At 34.6% G+C, this 19,620-nt stretch overlaps 1 protein-coding gene across 9 annotated transcripts in view; it reads right to left on the reverse strand.

Annotated features, from left to right (window-relative positions):
• The window catches only part of enah (ENAH actin regulator), a 123,463-nt gene that overhangs the window by 27,988 nt on the left and 75,855 nt on the right, over positions 1 to 19,620 (reverse strand). For all 9 annotated transcript variants that reach the window (XM_051138380.1, XM_051138379.1, XM_051138377.1 and 6 more), the window contains one exon: positions 10,647 to 10,717. In XM_051138380.1, coding sequence (XP_050994337.1) covers positions 10,647 to 10,717 — 71 coding nt within the window. The remainder of the gene's footprint in view (positions 1 to 10,646; positions 10,718 to 19,620) is intronic.

The raw sequence follows: 19,620 nt of genomic DNA on the forward strand, positions 1-19,620 counted from the left end.
GGCGGCTCACAGCCTGATTCAGAATGTCTTCCAACAACTTACTACAACAGATTCCAAAGGCAGTATGACTTCATTAGGTTTCTAAACAGGGCAATACAATAAAAAAAAAAAAAAATACAGTAAAACAAGATGCAACAAATCTTTTTTTGTCAAAACAAAACAAAAAATACGTATTGCATAGAAAAATATAATTACATGTGTGCTTTCAGGTAGTCACATTTCCCTATAAAATAGCCTATTATAAATTCTATTTATTGAATATTTTGTCTAATCTTATTCTATTATAATCTTATTCTTTTTTAATTATATTCTATATATAAATCTAAAATATTTTTCCTTAATATATACATGTATTTGTGTGTATTTATATATACACTGTACATAATAAATATACACGACACACACACACAAATAGTATATAAACAATCTTTTACTCTGGATGCGATTAATCGGGATTAATCGTTTGACAGTCCTAGCATAAAGTGAAAACTGATAACTGATAACTGTAGTAAGACAAGATAAACTTGTATTCAATGTACGCTTACAATCTATGAAAAGATGTAATATCTTAAGTAGCTGCTTTAAGTAAATGCAACTTTTTAAAAATATTTTACTGGTCAAACAAAGACAAACAACACTAATTAAAAACTCAGTGAAGAGGTAGTTCACCCAAAAATGAAAATTGTGTCATGAATTACTCACTCTCATGTCGTTTCAAACCCGTAAGTCCTTCGTTCATCTTTGGAAGACAAATTAAGATGTTTTTGATGAAATCTGAGAGCTTTCTGACCTTGCATAGACAGCAACACAACTACCACATTCAAGTAAGAACATTATTAAAGTAGTCCTGGCGTGCTGAAGACTGACACAGAAGAGAAGACATTGTCAAAAAGTCATTTTTGTCTTTGCTTTGCTCACAAAAAGTATTTTCATACCTTCATAAAATTATGATGTCCTATGGACTTTTTTGACAATGTCCTTGACATGTCAGTTGGGTTGCTGTCTATGCAGGGTCACAAAACTCTTGGATTCAATCAAATATTTAACTTGTGTTCTGAAGATGAACGAAGGTCTTACGGGTTTGAAACGACATGAGGGTGAATAATAATGACAGAATTTTCATTTTTGGGTGAACTATCCTTTTAAGAAGTAATGTATGTGAAGTTATGCATATCATTTTTAATTTGAAGACACTAAAATGTTATATGAAGATTAGTGGTATAGCAGAAAAGTATCACTAAAAATTTCTGCAATATTTAAAAAACTGCTTGAAAATCTGAAAATAATTCTATGCTGTAAAAAGCCAACATTGACTAAGCAATGACAGACCATTGTTTGAGAGTAAGCAGAATGAGCACCATATTGAAGTCTTTTTGGCAAGTGCAATTCCCCTCTCTCCTGGAAAGCCCCAACAATTTGGTTAACGTTGGCTGTGTCCAAGCCATATGGTGTCTTTTGCAAGGCTTCCTCCAAAATTTCAACAGATTTGGGCCCAGCTCACTGATTCCCCTTACACAGAAGGAAGAACATCTGAACAAAAAGGGCGGTGCTGCACATCCCGAAGGAGCTCAGAAAGCAGGATGTGGGCCTTCTGTAGCTGAAGGGTCATTCATAAAGAGATGACAGACTTTCGGATGTGGCTGCTGAGCAATCTGGGCGCATTACAGTCTTGAAGTGTGAAGAAGTGGCCATGATTATTGACAATCAGCTTTAAATGATGAAATGAGTCTGTTAATGAGGTGGTGGCTCTTTTCTCGCACTGCTAGCAGGATATGGTTGGGGGAAATGTTCTTTTGTGCCTCCACCTGACAGATGTGCTGAAAGCCAGCAGAGCAGCAAACCTGTATCAGCGTCCCGCTGACTATTTTTATCCTCCCATTATGCCACTTCATGTCTTTTTAATCAAATACTAATACAGTGTATTTTTAGCTCACAGAACACGAGTCGACCCATGTGTCACTGCGGTCCTGCTGGAGTTAGAATGGCCTGTAGAAATAAATGAAAGCTAAAAATTACAATCTATACTTATATACATGTAATCTTCTGGAAACTATAATCCGTGATGTCCTGGTGACAGGAGACATGGCCAAATATTTATTTTTCCCAGCATGTAAGTAATACAAATGTACTGTAGCATGTCTCAGGACAAGGGATGGCGTGCAATTCAGACCCAAAGGGATATAAACACGCCACAAGATCATTTTTGAGGTCGTTCAAAAGCTTTGTCATCATTTCATTGTGAGGTTTACAGAAAAGTCTCTAATTTAAAGCATGTGTGTACTAAAACTCTCCACAAAAAAATACAATTTCAAAAAATTGCTTGGGGAAGAAACATCCTAGGCCTCAAACATAGTGGTTGTTTTGGACAAACAAACAAAAATGGATACTGACTCATACTAAAAGAATTTAGATGTAAAACCACAAAGAAGAAGTTACAAATCCTCTTGAAGTCTCCATTTTAAGCTCTAAACTGCATTTTCAGTCACTGTATTAATATAATTGTTACTATGAGTATTAGGATATTACATATTACATTTTTTTTTAAATCATGCTTTGTTTTTAAAGGAGAATTCCACTTCCAGAACAACAATTTACAAATAATTTACTCGCTCCCTTGTCATCCAAGATGTTTATGTCTTTCTGTCTTCAGTCGTAAAGAAATTATGGTTTTTGAGGAAAGCATTTCAGGATTTTTTTCTCCATATAATGGACTTCATTGGTGCCCCGATTTTGAACTTCCAAAATGTAGTTTAATGCAGCTTCAAAGGGCTCTAAATGATCCCAGCTGAGGAAGAAGGGTCTTATCTAGCAAAACGATCTGTCATTTTTTTGAAAAATAAAAACGTGTGTACTTTAAGCACAAAAGTTTGTGTAGCACAGGCTCTGGGATGCGCGTCCGCGATGCTACAAATTAGTAATGGGTTGTTCTTGGACGATTCTTTTATTCTGAACAAATCTTTAATGTGACTCGCAAAGAACGAGTCATCTCGAGAAGTGATTTGTTCAGTCGTGCAAGCGCAACATCCTATTAGGTTCTGTACTGGAATTAGTTCACCTGTTTCGAGTCTTCAGGTTTTGAGTCGTTCGTTCATCTTATGGGGCTGTCACGTGATGAATGAACGACTCGTCGACCCGAAAATTTGTCAGATAACAGGTGAGGTGAGCTAATCATAGCCTAAAGACCCAGGTGAACAATGAATTAATCTTTTCAGTTTCTTATAGCATTATAGTTTTGTCTTGTTTGTAGTGTGATCACTGTTTGTGTAAGCAGTAGATGTGTTAAAGAAGTAACACGTAACATTTTAATTATAATTTGCTGAAATGAACAAAATGACTCGAAAAAAGATTCATTCATTTTGAACGAGACTCAAAGGTCTCAAAGAGTCAGTAAAATGATCCAAACTTCCCATCACTATTACGCATCACGCGTAAGTTCATCGTCTGTGTACTGAGTACGGCGATAAACTCCATCTTATTTCCTCCTACAACTTGAGGAGTATGTTGTACCTTTTTGTTTGACTTACTTGCACTTTCTTAGTCTTTGCGCGTTCGCTTTGTAAACACTGGAGTTCCGCCTACATTCTGCGTGACCTTTCAACGTGATTCAATAGTATGTAGCGTTGTGAACGCGCATCCCAGAGCCTGTGCTACACAAGCTTTTGTGCTTAAAAAGTATCAAGATTTATTTAAAAAAAAAAAAAAAAAAAAATGACAGATTGTTTCGCTAGATATGACCCTTCTTCCTCAGCTGGGATCGTTTAGAGGCCTTTGAAGCTGCTTTTAAACTACATTTTGGAAGTCAGGGCACCAATGAAGTCCATTATATAGAGAAAAATCCTGAAATGCTTTCCTCAAAAACCATAATTTCTTCACAACTGAAGACAGAAAGACATGAACATCTTGGATGACAAGGGGGTGAGTAAATTATTTGTGAATTGTTGTTCTGGAAATGGAGTTCTCCTTTAAGTGGTCTGCACTGGTTAAACTATTTACTGTAAAAGTGTTAGTTCACCCAAAAAAAAAAAAAAAAGTCATTAATTACTCACTTTTAAGACCTTCATTCATCTTCGGAACACAAATTAAGATATTTTTCATAACATCCGAGAGACAGACAACAATGCAACTGAAACATTCAAGGCCCAGAAAGGTAGTAAGGACACCGATAAAACAGTCCATGTGACATAACTAGTTCAACTGTCATGGTATGAAGCTACAAAATCTCAGATTTCATCCAAAATATCTAAATTTGTGAACCGAACAACAGGTTTGGAACAACATGAGGGTGAGTAATTAATAACAGTTTTCATTTTTGAGTGAACTGTCTCTTTAAGATAAAGAGCACTTTATATGCACAACATAACTTTTATTTTGAACACAAAGTTCTGTCTGTAATCCAACTAATGTTTTCTCAAGGTAACCGTTCAGAGAAAATCAGTCAGCGCACTATAAAAATAACTAAAATTCCTTGTAGCACCTTCCACGTAAGCATGTGACCTTTATTTTAAGAGTGGCCTCAGAAACCCTTTGACAAATCTCATTCACGCCAGAGTCCTGTGGCCTGTCTGACAGCACTACGAAATCGTCTTCTGACAATATGCAGATGGCCTGATGGCTGTTTATATATTGACTGAGTGACCTGCTTCTCATTCCTTTCTTCTGCTCTCCTTCTCAGCAGCATTGTATCAGGTTTGCATCACGAGATGACATCAGACACCAAGCATGCACTCAGTTCCATTGACTGCAATAGCTAAATATGGCTGTGGGCCGGCACGCTGCGGCCGGCCGGGTGGGCGGCAGCAGGCCAACTCTATTACACGCACTCAAAGACATTCTTTTAGAGAATATGAGCCCTTTACTTTCTGGCAGATCTTCCACGGACGGGGGGAAAAATATCCTTATAAGGAACATTTCCACTATATGTACACAACAGCACCTGACTGATGAACACAAGATGTTAGAATGTATGAATGGTTTCCTTAAAGGGATAGTTCACCCCAAAACTAACCCTCATGTTGCTACAAAAGCGATTGAATGACATCTGAGGAACTGAAATTAAACTGATTTTAGTGAATCAATTTCTAAATTGAATGATTTTTATGAATTGGTTCTTTAATAAGTTAAAAAAGACAAGTTACCGATTGGAATCAGGTATTATTAACAAAAATAACTAAGTCTCTTTTATATGTAAGCAAAATAGACAATGAAATATATCCATATGAATTTGAATTGAACTATGAGTTGTTAAAACACAAAAAAAAGTACCATAAAAGTAGCCATGCATTACTATCAGAGAATTTCCTGAACGATGGGAATTTCAAAGAGGTGAAGCCAGTGGGGCATTTACATTAAATCATTTTGCAGACACTTTTATCCAAAGTGACTTAGAAATAAGGACAACAGAAGCAATCAAACTAACAAAAGAACAAGAATAAGTAAGAGCTGTGACAAGTCCCGGTTAGTCTAATGCAGTACATGTAGCAAGGTTTAGTTTTCTTTTTAATTAATGAATAAAAAACAAAAGATATAAAATAGAAAAGAGGGAGCTAGTGTTAAAGGGTCAAGTTATTCTTTTTTTTATATAATAAATAAAAAGAAAACAAGTAGATAGATTAGAAAAAGAATAGAAAACATTAGTGTTAGAGGGTCAAGTTTTTAACTAATAAAAAGAAACTAAGTAGATAGAATAGAAATAGAAAGTGCTAGTGTTAGACGGTCAAGTTTATTTTACAAAAAAATAAAAGAAAACAAGTAGACAGAATAGAAATAAAATAGTGTTAGAGGGTCAAGGTTTTTTTTTTTTTTTTTTTTTTTTTTTTTTTTTTTACAGTGAAATAAAAGAAACCAAGTAGATAGAATTGAAACCAAATAGAGTGCTAGTGATAGAGGGTCAAGTTTTTTTTTTATAATAAAATAAAAGAAAACAAGTAGATAGAATTGGAACAGAAGAGAGTGCTAGTGTTAGAGGGTCAAGTTTTTTAATGAATAAAAAGAAAAGCAGAATAGAAATAGAATTGAGTGCTAGTGTTAGAGGATCAATTTTTGAATAAATAGAAAGAAAACAATAAGACAGAATAGAAATAGAATAGAGTGCTAGTGTTAGAGGGTCAAGTTTCTTAGTAAATAAAAAGAAAACAAGTACATAGAATAGAAATAGAATAGACTGCTAGTGTTAGATATTCACTTTTTTATTAAATTAAAAGAAAACAAGTAGATGGGATAGAAAGAATAGTGTGATTGTGTTAGAGGTTCTAGTTTTTTAATAAAAAGAAAATAAGTAGACAACAGAAATAGAAGAGTGCTTGTGTTAGAGGGTCAAGTTTTTAATAAATAAAGAAAACAAGTAGATAGAACAGAAATAGAATAGAGTGCTAGTGTTAGAGGTGCAAGTTTCTTAATAAAAAGAAAATGGGTAGAAAATAGAAATAGAATAGAGTGCTAGTGTTAGAGGGTCAAGTTTTTAATAAAAACACAAGTAGATAGAACAGAAATAGAATAGAGTGCTAGTGTTCGAGGGTCAAGTTTTTTAATAAAAACAAGTAGATAGAATAGAAATATTATAGAGTGCTAGTTTAGAGGGTCAAGTTTTTTAATAAAAAGAAAACAAGTAGACAATAGAAATAGAATAGAGTGCTAGTGTTAGAGGGTCAAGTTTTTAATAAATAAAAAAGAAGACAAGTAGACAGAACAGAAATAGAATAGAATGCTAGTGTTGGAGGGTCAAGTTTCTTAATAAATAAGTAGATAGCATAGAAACAGTACAGAGTGCTAGTGTTAGAGGGTCAAGTTTTTTAATAAAAAGAAAACAAGTAGAAAATAGAAATAGAATAGAGCGCTAGTGTTAGAGGGTCAAGCTTTTAATAAATAAAAAAAAAACAAGTAGATAGAATACAAACAAAATAGAGAGTGCTAGTGTTAGAGGGTCCAGTTTTTTAATAAAACAAGTAGATAGAATAGAAATATTATAGAGTGCTAGTTTAGAGGGTCAAGTTTTTTAATAAAAAGAAAACAAGCAGACAATAGAAATAGAATAGAGCGCTAGTGTTAGAGGGTCAAGTTTGTTAAAAAGAAAACAACTACAAAATAGAAACAGAATAGAGTGCTAGTGTTAAAAGGTCAAGTTTGTTAAAAAGAAAACAAGTAGAAAATAGAAATAGAATAGAGTGCTAATGTTAGAGGATCAAGTTTTTAATAAAAAAACGAGTAAATAGTAGAGAAATAGAATAGAGAGTGCTAGTGTTAGAGGGTCAAGTTTTGTTAATAAAAAACAAGTTAGCTTGATCAATTACCAAAAAAGAATGTCAAAATTATTTAGGAAAATAAGATTTTCTTATCAAAGCGATAAAATGTTGTGTTGCAAAAATGAGTACACCCTCCTCAAAGTTACTAAATAAAATCAATAAAAAAAATAGTGTAGGTTTAAGGCAAATTTTGATGAATGTATATTGAACCAACAATTAAAGACAAGTAATTTCCTGAAAATTAAAAATGTTATATAGCCTACTGAATCATACTTAGACCTTAATGCTGGCAACAATGGAACCACTGGAGAGAAAACTGCCAGGAGATTTATTTCTTCGCATAAAAGAGGATAATGGTGCAAGAGGAATACAAAATTATCGTTTTAAGTGTGAAAAGTACCAGTGACATCCAAAAACAATGGACTTGTGACAAGGCTCCTGAAATAATCAGGTCTTCACTTTAAGTTTTCGTTTAGTGATGAGTGAGTTTTTGCTAGTATAATACCATGCAAGTGTCTCAGAGCCAGCAAAAGCTATGAAAAGAGTGACACTGTGTCTCACAGAGTACGACACAGCTTCCAGAAGTGACATGAATGGTTGTTGTCACCACTAGAATTACCTAATGTAGCCAAAGCACAATAAACTCAATCAGCCTCTTCCAGGTTATCTGTCCTTCAGGAGTTAAACAGCATTTTGTCATGAACTTGTAGTCTCAGTGCCAAGAAGGGTCAGAGCAGTATACATACAGTTTTGCAGGACATACTAGGAATAAAATATTATACATTTGCTGAATTAAATCCAGGGTGTACTAATTTCTGCAATCCTTCATTTAAACAAATTTGGCTAATTTACTTATTTTACAGAAAATATTGGCATATATTTTTTTGTTTGCATTAAGTATATGTTTAATACATTTCAATTTTGCCATCTTTCCATTAATCATACTAGTGATCATTAAGAAAATATAGCTTTTATATTTATTCAGAGAGGGTGTACTCATCTGGGTCCCATAGTTTATTTTAGCAATCTATTTAATTAGTTATTTTAATCTGACCTGATACCTTCTTCATCCTCAAAACTCTGCGACCTTGACTACAACTAGCATGCAAAAAATTTCTCCACAGAACATTATTTTTAAAAAATAGCCCGTTTTGAGGGGAAGGCTAGAGCTATTAAGCCCTCCCCTCCATTTAACTATGCAAGAGAAAGCACTGTCTGTCCCACACCATTTTAACAAACCTAAAAACACAGTCTTGATGTGACATACACGATTATAAATCAGCGTACAAATCTGCAGTATACTGAAACTGTGCATCCTCCTCAGGCACTTCACTATTCTGTGGAGCATGTCTGTCTGTATTGAAAAAGCCAGCCAAACAATGTTTGTTATGCAGGACGCACACCGTAGTCTAACGCCGTCCTCGCCTGCCTCACAGCACGTGGGGAATACACCAATGGTTAATGTTTAACAGGCTGCAGGGGCTCTGCAGATAAAGCATGTGAATATTTGACATATCTTCTGTAGCAGAGAAGTAGGACAAGACCACTGCTGAGTCACCATCAAAAGACTGAGATCATATTCAGTATTCTACACAGCGCCCCAGACTCCCTTGGGTTCGTCTCAAGGAATGATGCATCACTGATGGAGAAACAACTCACGTAGCAGATCTGTAGATCTTTCTCTACTCTCAAACGAGGCAAAGACTAATAACTTTCACTGAGTCATTAACGACAGCACAAATTTAAAATGGACCCTTTTTACATAATAAATGTGTCTGCTGTGAACGATTTTTCACGTACTTTAATCTAAAGAAAAAAATGGGCAGAAGGATTTCAATACTTATATAGCAATATTCTAGTGATAGCGGAACTCCAACCGTTTCACGGTTTGTATCGCTCCACTTGCAGTATTTCTCACAGCGAGTGTCACGGTGGACGCTGAAATCTACTATAATTTTTATAAATACTGTTTTGGTGTCATGGAATGTAGTTTTAAACGTTTTTTTTAGGTGGGAATGTACTTGTTTGGACTTCAAATATGCTTTTTGTTAATAAAAGCCAAAGGTCTATTTGACAATTTGCTTCAATGTTTTCGGAGATGTGAGCTCCAGGGTGTCAGCGGGCGTTCGGCACTCATGAACCCACCAAGAGCAGCCTTACCTTGGCCAGATCTTCTGGAGTTTGCTGCTGGCTCTGATGTCTCTATAGTCATTCAACATGGGATGCAATTCATTTTGGGTAAATCTAACGGATTTCACCTTTGACAGACGAAAGAATAGCACGACAAAGATATCGCTTTCCTCAGTAGACATTCAAACTCATGTTTTATTGTGAATATGAGATTGAGCTGAAGAATGAAGATGCAGGTAATCACACTCCCTCAGTCAATTTCTCTGTTTACACAGTAAGCTTTTAATACAGTAATACAAAAAGCTTTCAGTGAAGCAACTAAACGTCCCTTCGTTACTAGTTTGTTTTGAAATTCGTAACGGAGGCTTGGGCTCAGCTGTTAAACTGTCAACATGAAATCTGAATCCATGGCGGAAGGAAGTAGTTTGCACAGTTGTAGTTTCGCATGCTGTGATTACCTACAGCTATATTGCTCATATACATTACTAAATTATACTTTAATTAATAATACTAGATAAAGTTTTTTGCTTAACAAAAGCACTTTAAAATGACTATATTCACAATATAGTACCAAATCTTTGTAACATTTTAAGCCTTACTGCAACAAAAACGAATGAAGATGCAATAGTTGCATCAATGGAATTATATAATTAAAGCAAAAAAGTAGAAAGAAAACTCCGACAAGCAGGCAGTGAGTTTTGAGCATGTATATTCTAGTCAAGCAGCTTTAACCTTGACTGCTGCTTCCTTTGGGAACTCATTGCAGAAAAGCTTTTCATTAACAAGACCAGGGTGAGTAACAGCCTCCGTCGTCCTTTGAAGTCCACAGAAATCTTGATAAAACACGCTCATGAAAAGGCGAATTCAGGGCTTCAAAGTGGTGATTTAACTGAACTTAGTCCAACAGACATTAACATTACATTGCTGCGCTATGTGCGTTTGATTCAGCAGTGTGAGAGTTCACCTGGTTCATATTCTCACCATCACATATGCACGTCAACTCGTAATCTGTGAGTGCACGTGTTCTTCTGTGGGGTGGAGGGTGTTTCGTGAATGACACAGCATCTTTAAAAGGTTTACCAAGCCTACTAAAACAAATTTTACACATAAAGAAATCATTTTCTATTGGAAAAGAAATAAGAGTCTATGGAACAAATAACTTACCACATCTTTAAATGATGCATAAGCATCAGAACCCAAAAGGCTTTTTGTTTATCAGCTAATTCAACCTACTACTTCATATTTACTGCAGTAAGTGTCTGTAACTTTGATTTTTACCTTCTCTGCACCTCCAGCTCCTCTGGTGATGGGCCATTCTGCACCTGAGGAGTCTGTCTTGGCATCGGGGGGACCTGTATAAAAAAAATAAAATAAAATAAAATAAAATCAGGAATGAGCATCAGTTTGAAACTTTCAATTTGAAATCTGATCAATAATGCAAAGTACACTGGACAAGCCCCAAAAGAGTAATAGAAGATCAGGTTTTTAGAGAGAGCGAGCGAAACATGGGCCGCTGGCTGCAAGACGCATCGATCAGGTGTGTTGGACACCAAGCGTTAATTAGGACATTATATATCAGGGAAAGGGGAAAAGATTATCTGTTAGAGGAACCGTCAGCAGCAGTTCAAATCACTGCGTTAAAAAAAAAAAAAAAAAAAAAAAGAAGTGCTAAGCACCGAAACAGTCAGTGCCAGGGTAATTAATTCACATTTGACACTTTATATAAACAAAAACATACTGTAAAAATATTCCAAACATTAAAAATATTTTTAAAATAAATAAAAATATTGCTAAAACTACATATTACACACCAAAATTAAATAAAAAACAAATGGAAGGAAGGTTAACTAATGACCACATGCTGCAAATATATTGTGCACATGTGTCTTATTTTACAGCACAGTTTGGGTATAGAGGCTTTGCTGATTTTGGCAGGCTGAATTTGAGAGCGGAGGAAGGTAGAGGTCTGAATGAAAGCTTAGCACGCACACAGGACAAGTCTCTGCCGTGACACGCTTGACTAATCGATCAATGCGGCATTGTGCAGGTGAGAGAGGTCTGTTTACAGAGTCTGGAGGTAAGGCCCTCTCTGTAGCTCATTACCAGGCTACATATGCCCTCTGCCATTTCCTGTTTATTTGCTTCACACAGCAGGGCACCGCAAAAACAAGAGCTTTTTCATCCTTACACCTGTTTGACCTGTTTGTTTCCTGCAGTTTCATCATTTTAGTGGGGGGAGGTAGCTTAAATAGCAACACAGACAAACTATTGACAACACAGCAAAAAGTCTGGTCCACGTTGCTGACTTGAGACCATCTGACTGACTGACTGATAGTTGAAAATGAATTTCTCTGAAATGATTATGCTACAAAAACGTTGAACGATATGCTTTTTCAGGGCTGATGGCAATACCGTTTATTACCGATCCAGTAGACCAATAACCAATATTTTAAACCGATATATATGTCTGGTGTAAAAATGAAAATTAATGTCAAAAATTAGAAAAACAAGAGCTCTGACAAAAACTCTTTAAATGCTTTTAAATTATTTTATCAGTAAATCAGTTTTGATAATTTAAAGATACAGATAATAACCATAAAAATGCTTAATATCGGCACCGATAATCAGTTGACCCCAACAGCATATAATATTTAACATAAAAAAAATAACATAAACCTAAAAATAACGTTAAAAAACATAACATTTAACGTAAAACAAACCAAAAAAATAAAGCATTACATAAAATAACAAAATATAATATTGCATAACAAAATTAACGCCAAAATTAAGAATAGCAAGGGCTCGTACAAAACCCTCTTTAAATGCTTTTAAATAATTTTAATCGGGAAATCGGTAAATCGGTTTTGAAAATTACAGATACCAATAATCATAAAAACATTTAATATTAGCACCAATAATCAGTTAACCACATCGGTTAAAACACAAACCAAAAAATATTGGTAAAAACATGACATTCACATTTGAGGAAAAGAAAAAACAAAAACAAAACAAAAAAAAAAAAAACATTACATAAAATATAACACAACATAATATTATATAACATAAAAATTAATGCCAAAATGAAGAACAACAAGGGCTCTGACATTAAATGTTTTTAAATTATTTTATCAGGAAATCGGTTTTAAAAATTACTGATACTGATAACCATAAAAATGCTTAATGTCAGTGCCAATATTTGGTCAACCCCTACAACATATAATATTTAATATTAGAAAACAACAAACAGAAAAATAACATTAAGAAAGATAAAATGTAACATAAAACAAACCAAAAACAAAATATAAAATTAATGCCAAAATAAGAATAACAAGAGCTCTGTCAAAAACTCTTAAAATGCTTAGAAATTATTTTAATCTGGAAAATTACTGATAACGATATTAAGTATATTAAGTATTTCCGTGGTTATCGGTGTCACTAATTTTCAAAATCGATTTCCCGGTAAAACAATTTCAAAGCATTTAAAGAGAGTTTTGTCAGAGCCCTTCTTCTTAAGTTATTCTTAATTTTGGCATAAATTTTATGTTTTACGTTACGTAATGTTATGCTTTGTTATATTTTATGATATGCTTTTTTTTTAGTTTTTTTTTTATATTAAATGTTTATGTTACATAAAAACCATAAACCTAAAAATAACGTAAAAAACGTAACATTACCATCAACAAAAAAAAGCATAACAAAATATAACAAAACAACATAAAAAACAAACAAAAAGCTTGAACATAACACAAAATATATTTAACATACATTTCATAACAAAAAGAATAATAAAACAACATAAATTTAACATGAAACAGCATAACAAATCATAGCTTACAACGTAAAAAACAAAAAGACAAAACAAAATAAAACAACATTTAACAAGACATGTCAAAAACAAAACATCTGTCTTGGGATAATAAAGTAGCATCTTTTTTACATCAACATGAAAGTAGCAAAGTAGCAAAGTAGATCATGGCATGCAACGCGCACCAAGTAGCAAAGCTAAACTTAACTTTAACCAGAAACAAATGGCTTGCAGAACACATTAATTGGATTAAACAAGTCTGAATGTAGAATTTTCCCTGCAGCACAAGACTCCATGAAAAAATATGACATTAGAGCTGAGCCATCTGGACAAGCCGAGCACTAATCAACTCATCTGTCAAATCTAATCTAACATTACAGTTCTGTGCCCCTTTTAAGAAAACCAACCCTTCGTGATTGCCCATGTTTGTGTAACCCACTCTACAAATTCCCCTTCTCAAATGGTCTTTGTCTTTCACACATAAAACACACCTACGCCAGCCTTAATGTCTATGTAAAAAGCCCTGTTACATAAGCAGGCACCCTCAGTTACTCTGAAACAGAAGCAAATATTACTCTTAAAATGTGATGAGCTAATCACAAATTAGCAAAGCTATTACAAAAACAGATGACATCTAATGAGTCAGCGGATATAGCCTCTCCAGAGACAAAGGGCAAGTTATACAAATATTTACTTGATTTGATGTTATGGCCACATTATAGAGATTTTTGTGTGCAATGACTGCAATTTGAAACTCTGACACAATGGCAAGTATACTTGGCCCATTTAACCCGGCCAAGCTAAACAGCACTTTAAAGGCTGGCTCTGGTCCAAAAGCACTCAGTGTCAGCTTTAATATGGACTGATCCTCCTTCAAGCCAGTTCGGTAATGTACTGCCATTAGATCACACACACACAGATAGCATAACCTACAAATGGACTTCTTATACTACAAGCATGCACAAAATAAAATAAAATAAAATGAAATAAAATAAAATAAAATAAAATAAAATAAAATAAAATAAAATAAAATAAAATAAAATAAAATAAAATAAAATAAAATAAAATAAAATAAAATAAAATAAAATGGTTAGAAGCATAATTATATTTTAAATATATTAAATTATAATAATTAAAAATTATAAAAATAACAGTGCATTATTAGATGCATAATGTGTTTCTTAGTGTACTTGCACCACCTTAGCTTACTGAATTCACACAAAAAATTAGTAAATACTCAAGCAACACTACTTATATTTATAAAAAATTTCTATGTATAATATATTTACATAAAAGTGACTTGTATAAAAATAAAGTAAAATAAAATCAGACCAGTGAAACCAGATATCACACTCAAATATCAGTTCCATTTAAGTTTATAAACGGTCCGTTTACGGACCAGCAGAAAGCTGAAGAGTCAGAATAGCACCTACATGAGAGGAGGGAACCACCGAGCCTCTTCTGACAGCAGATGTACTGTAGAAGTCCATCCTGGTCTTTAGGTGCGCTTGTAACAAGTGCACTAGAGCCGTTCGCATCAGCTCCCAAACTCCCGTCAATGACTCCATGAGATCTCAGAGAGAGCAGCATGTTGTTCTGGCTATTCTCAAGCAAACACTGCTGTGGTAAAACAAGCCTGAACCAATAGGCTGGCAGACAGCCGTTAGAGACTCTGCCACAACGTTCACCGAGCAGGATGTGGTCCACTTATTGCACTTTCCGGACCTGATCAATTATTCATGCCTGGATGGGCGAAGGGTAAAGCGGTCAATGTTACAATCCCATCACAACTATTATGATCAGGTGGGTGGAGAAAAACATGCATGTTTATGAGGGTTTAACCCTTTAGAGACAAAGACAGCGAGAAATTGCTCAAATCTGGTGAGCAACCATGACGGACGAATTTTAGATATCCATTTCAGGAAAATGAGAAGGAAATATATTTTCCTCAGGGAGGATGAAAGATGTCTCAGGAAGTCTCTCTAAGCACTGACAGGGAGAAACAAAGCTCGTCTCGGCCACAGGACCAAGTAATGGGCTTGAAATCGAGTTATCGGATGATGTCACCAAGAAATAATAGCCATGAATACACCGGACAGCTTTAATTTTATGGAGCCGAATCATCTCTAAAAATTCACGCCATATTTTAGGACGACAGCAAGAGCTGGGAAAAAGAAATTCTGCTTCCGCCTAAAAACTTCGCTGTCACTGTTGGACGACTTATACGTACAGTACAAACCAGACAAACACATTATACTACAAAATATACATTTACACAACATCTTATCCTTCAAATCTGATTGGCTGAAAGGACTGCGATATTCTAGTGATATCATAATTCAATCCGTTTCACCGTTTGGATCACTCCGCTTGCGGTATTTCTCACAGTGAGTGTCATGGCGGATGCCAAAAATTCTTTATAATTTTATAAACAATACTCTTTTTGTGTCAAGGAATGCAGTTTTTTAGGCAAAATGTACTTGTTTAGACTTGATCTAACAAATTTGCTTTGATTTTTTTGGAGATGTGAGCTCCAGGGCGTCAGCGGCCATTCAGCGCTCATGAACCTGCCGAGAACAGCCTTACCTCTGCCAAATCTTCTGAAATGTACCGCTGTCTCTGATGTCTCTACAGCGGTTAAACATGAGATATAATTCATTTTTGGTAAATCTAAAAGGCAGTATTTGGTTTCATTAATCTATTGTTTGATATTGCTCATATATGCTCTTATATACACAATACCAGTCAAAAGTTTTTGAACAGTAAGACTTTTAATGTTTTTTTGTTTGTGTTTGTTTTTAAAAGAAGCCTCTTCTGCTCACCAAGCCTGCATTTATTTGATCCAAAGTACAGCAAAAACAATATCCAAAATATTTTTACTATTTAAAATCACTGTTTTCTATTTGAATAATTTTTATATATATTTTATTGAATATATAAAATGTAATTTATTCCTGGGATTTCAAAGCTGAATATTTAGCATCATTACTCCAGTCACATGATCCTTCAGAAATCATTCTAATATTCTGATTTGCTGCTCAAAAAAACATTTATTGTGTTGAAAACAATATAGTAGAATTTTTTCAGGTTTCTTTGATGAATAGAAAGTTAGAAGAACAGCATTTATCTGAAATAAAACTCTTTTGTAACATTATAAAATGTTTTTATCATCACTTTTGATCAATTTAAAGCATTCTTGCTAAATAAAATTAATTTCTATAATTTCTTCCCCCCCAAAAATAAAAATTATACTGACTCCAAGCTTTTGAATGGTATAGTGTATAATGTTACAAAAGCTTTTTATTTCAGATAAATGCTGATCTTTGCATCTTTCTATTCATCAAAGAATCCAGAGAGGAACCGTTTTAAAAACTGATAATAATAATAAAAAATGTTTCTTAAACATGTTTCATGTGATACTGAAGACTGGAGTAACGATGCTGAAAATTTAGATTTGATCACAGGAATAAATTACATTTTAAAATACATTCAAACAGAAAACAACCATTTTAAATAGTAAAAATATTCAAAATTTTACTGTTTTTGCTCTACTTTGGATTAAATAAATACAGCCTTGGTGAGCAGAAGAGACTTCTTTAAAAGTTATTAAAAATCTTGCCGTTAAAAAACTTTTGACTAGTAGTGTATAAACTAATACATTAAATAATATTGGATCTCATTTTGCAACAAAGGTCCCATCACAGTCATGGCTGGTCTGGACAAAAACTTAACATTCATGTTAATAGTGGAGCAACACATTTACATAAATGTGACTGTTCAAACTCCTAAACATATGAGCAATAGTAATTGAGATGCTTCCCTTAACAAGCAGCATTAATTATGCCCAAAGGCTTGATGATCCATCCAAGATTGAGACACCACCTGTTCTTGAAAGACACCTTCTTCCTCCCCCCCACGCTCCCCCGATGTTTTACAACAAAATTTGGGAGAAACAAACATCATCTGACACAGAGCCTCATTACCACACCCTGATGCTGTCACCTTGTAAATACAACACACAAATCCCCTTATCACTCATGCGTGTCTCACAACACGGGGCCCATGCCTTCCAATTAATTCCACAGTTGTGGTTTCACAAATGGGAAAATTACAGTCAAGTGCTGCATAATTTAAAGATGAGGAAGCAAACGATTAGTCCTCTAGATCTAAACAGATTCTGATTGGTTTGTAAGCAAGTCTGTGAACCGGTTAAATGGGAAATTATTAAAACAAGCTTATATGAGTCAAAAGAAATGTTGTGTGTCATTTTCTCCAGAAACAGGATTTCTGTCTTAGTGGTAGTAAGTGAAGGACTTAAAAGTAGACTCTCAGTTTATGTTTGCAGACAACCTAGGATTAGGATATAATGAAAATCTATAGCATCACAGTTTTGACGAGTCTTGTTACTCAGGGCTCCATGTCAGAGACAAAAAGTCTGGCAAGAAATGGGACTGGGATCTAAAAATAGTAGTTACTGGGTTCTACTTACTACAACTTGCTTAAAATAGTACATCTAGTTAGAGTCAGTTGTGTCCACGCAGATTTAATCTGGAATGTAAAAATAAAGTAAAAAAAAAAAAATAATAATAAAATAAAAACTAACGGCCCTAGTTTAGATGCCTCATGTACGAGGTGTTGATGTTTTCAGTGTTCGGCGTTACCCCAGAGATACTAAATAGCATCAGCTGATCCCACTTCAGCTCTGGGGTGGTTAAACAACAACAGTGGCTGGAATAAGCTGCAAAACAATTGGGGGGAGGCTTTTTGATGCAATGTTGCCTAATAAAAGAAGTTCTGCTTGGAAACAGTTCTGCCATTTGTGGTCCAAATGAAAGAAAATACAACCACTGAACATGTGCAGAGTGTAAACAATCATTTTTAGCACTTCTGAAATGAGAGTGCTTTTAACATCCTGTCGAACTTGTGTCTATACAATGCAACTTTTGTTGAGATCACGGACGTCTTTGTCAAACTAGATTCATTACATTGTGTAGACCGTCACGATAATGTCAGTTACACTTCTGACAGAAAGCTGAAATGACATTGGGAAACGGTATTATCTCGGAAAGGCAAATCAAATGGAGAAAAAAAAAACCTACAGGATAAGCAAGATCGAGAATGTGAGAATGGCTGCAAAAAGAGCGAAAAGACTGACTCAGCACACAGAGCTAAAACAAGCACACATTTCACTGAGAAACAGAGAGCAGCTCTTGGATCGGTATGGACAATCTGTTTAAGACATTTAATGACTTCTCGTGATAAACTTGGCATGGCTGTGCTGTTAAAACCCAGTGAAGGAGTGTGAAGCGGTTAAGCTGTTTGATTAGACAAAATCTGTCAGCTGTCACAATTAACATACCTTGACCAGTATTTTGGTTTGACGTTTAACAGATTCAAATCTAGAATTGAGTTTCTGTCATACATGGTTTGAGGAAACATACAAATTGCCATGTGCTTAGGGTGAAGTAATTCTGCGCTAAAACAAAAGAAACTAATTGTTTTCAAACTACCTTATTCTTCAATGCAAAAAGTAAGCCTATGGGCGAGACTTCCAGTTCATTAGCCCTATAGGGAAATAACGAGAAGAATAACAACGTGCAGTAAACAGTAAAACTGTTTATACTACAAAACAGCGTGTTCATTAAGATAATACGTTCAAATAATATGGTAAGCACACCAATTGCAATATTAAGATGCAAAACTAGCCATTTGTTAAAATAGCTGGACGTGGATGAGACGATGAGAATAATCATAAGACCGAAGTAGACTGAAATGTTTATGCTTTACATTACACACACTGCTTAATCCTAGATTTTTAAAAGGGAGCGTAACAAGTGGGGGCTCGTCCGGGATTTGAATCCGGGACTTCTCGCAGGCGTTTCCAAAAAAGATGAGAAAGATAAAATATGCACTCTACTAACAGTCTACTACATACAGTATAACAAGTGCAAACACTGGGGACCTATGATTTCCGCAATGCGGAAAACGCAGACTGTCCAGTCATAAAAACGGAATTTAGTTTAATTCGGAATTTGTCAAAGTTTGGATGAGTTAATCAAAAGTAGGTCATTAAACTTAAATCAAATTGTGATATGGACTAATATTTGTAAATATTAAGCTGAACAACGACTATATAAATACGAATTCTGCGCGTCTCTGTGGTAACGAATGACGCTGATGCACGGTTTTGTTTACTACTCATACCGAAACGCGCGTAACGCTTGCGTTGACATTAGCGTCTGCCATCTCGCTAAATTAGGACATAAATGCATTAATAACATCTGCAGAACTGCTCTGAGCATTTTACCATTTCTTTGAGTAAAACTATCATCATATCATATACACACAGAAATTTAAAGGTAAAATAAAAAAAATTAAATAAAAGTTTGGTTTAACATGAAGACATTGTGCAGGAATACTATTGTTCAGCAGAATGCAAGTAATACT

This window comes from Labeo rohita, chromosome 20 (assembly GCF_022985175.1).
Source record: "Labeo rohita strain BAU-BD-2019 chromosome 20, IGBB_LRoh.1.0, whole genome shotgun sequence".
Classification (NCBI taxonomy): domain Eukaryota; kingdom Metazoa; phylum Chordata; class Actinopteri; order Cypriniformes; family Cyprinidae; genus Labeo; species Labeo rohita.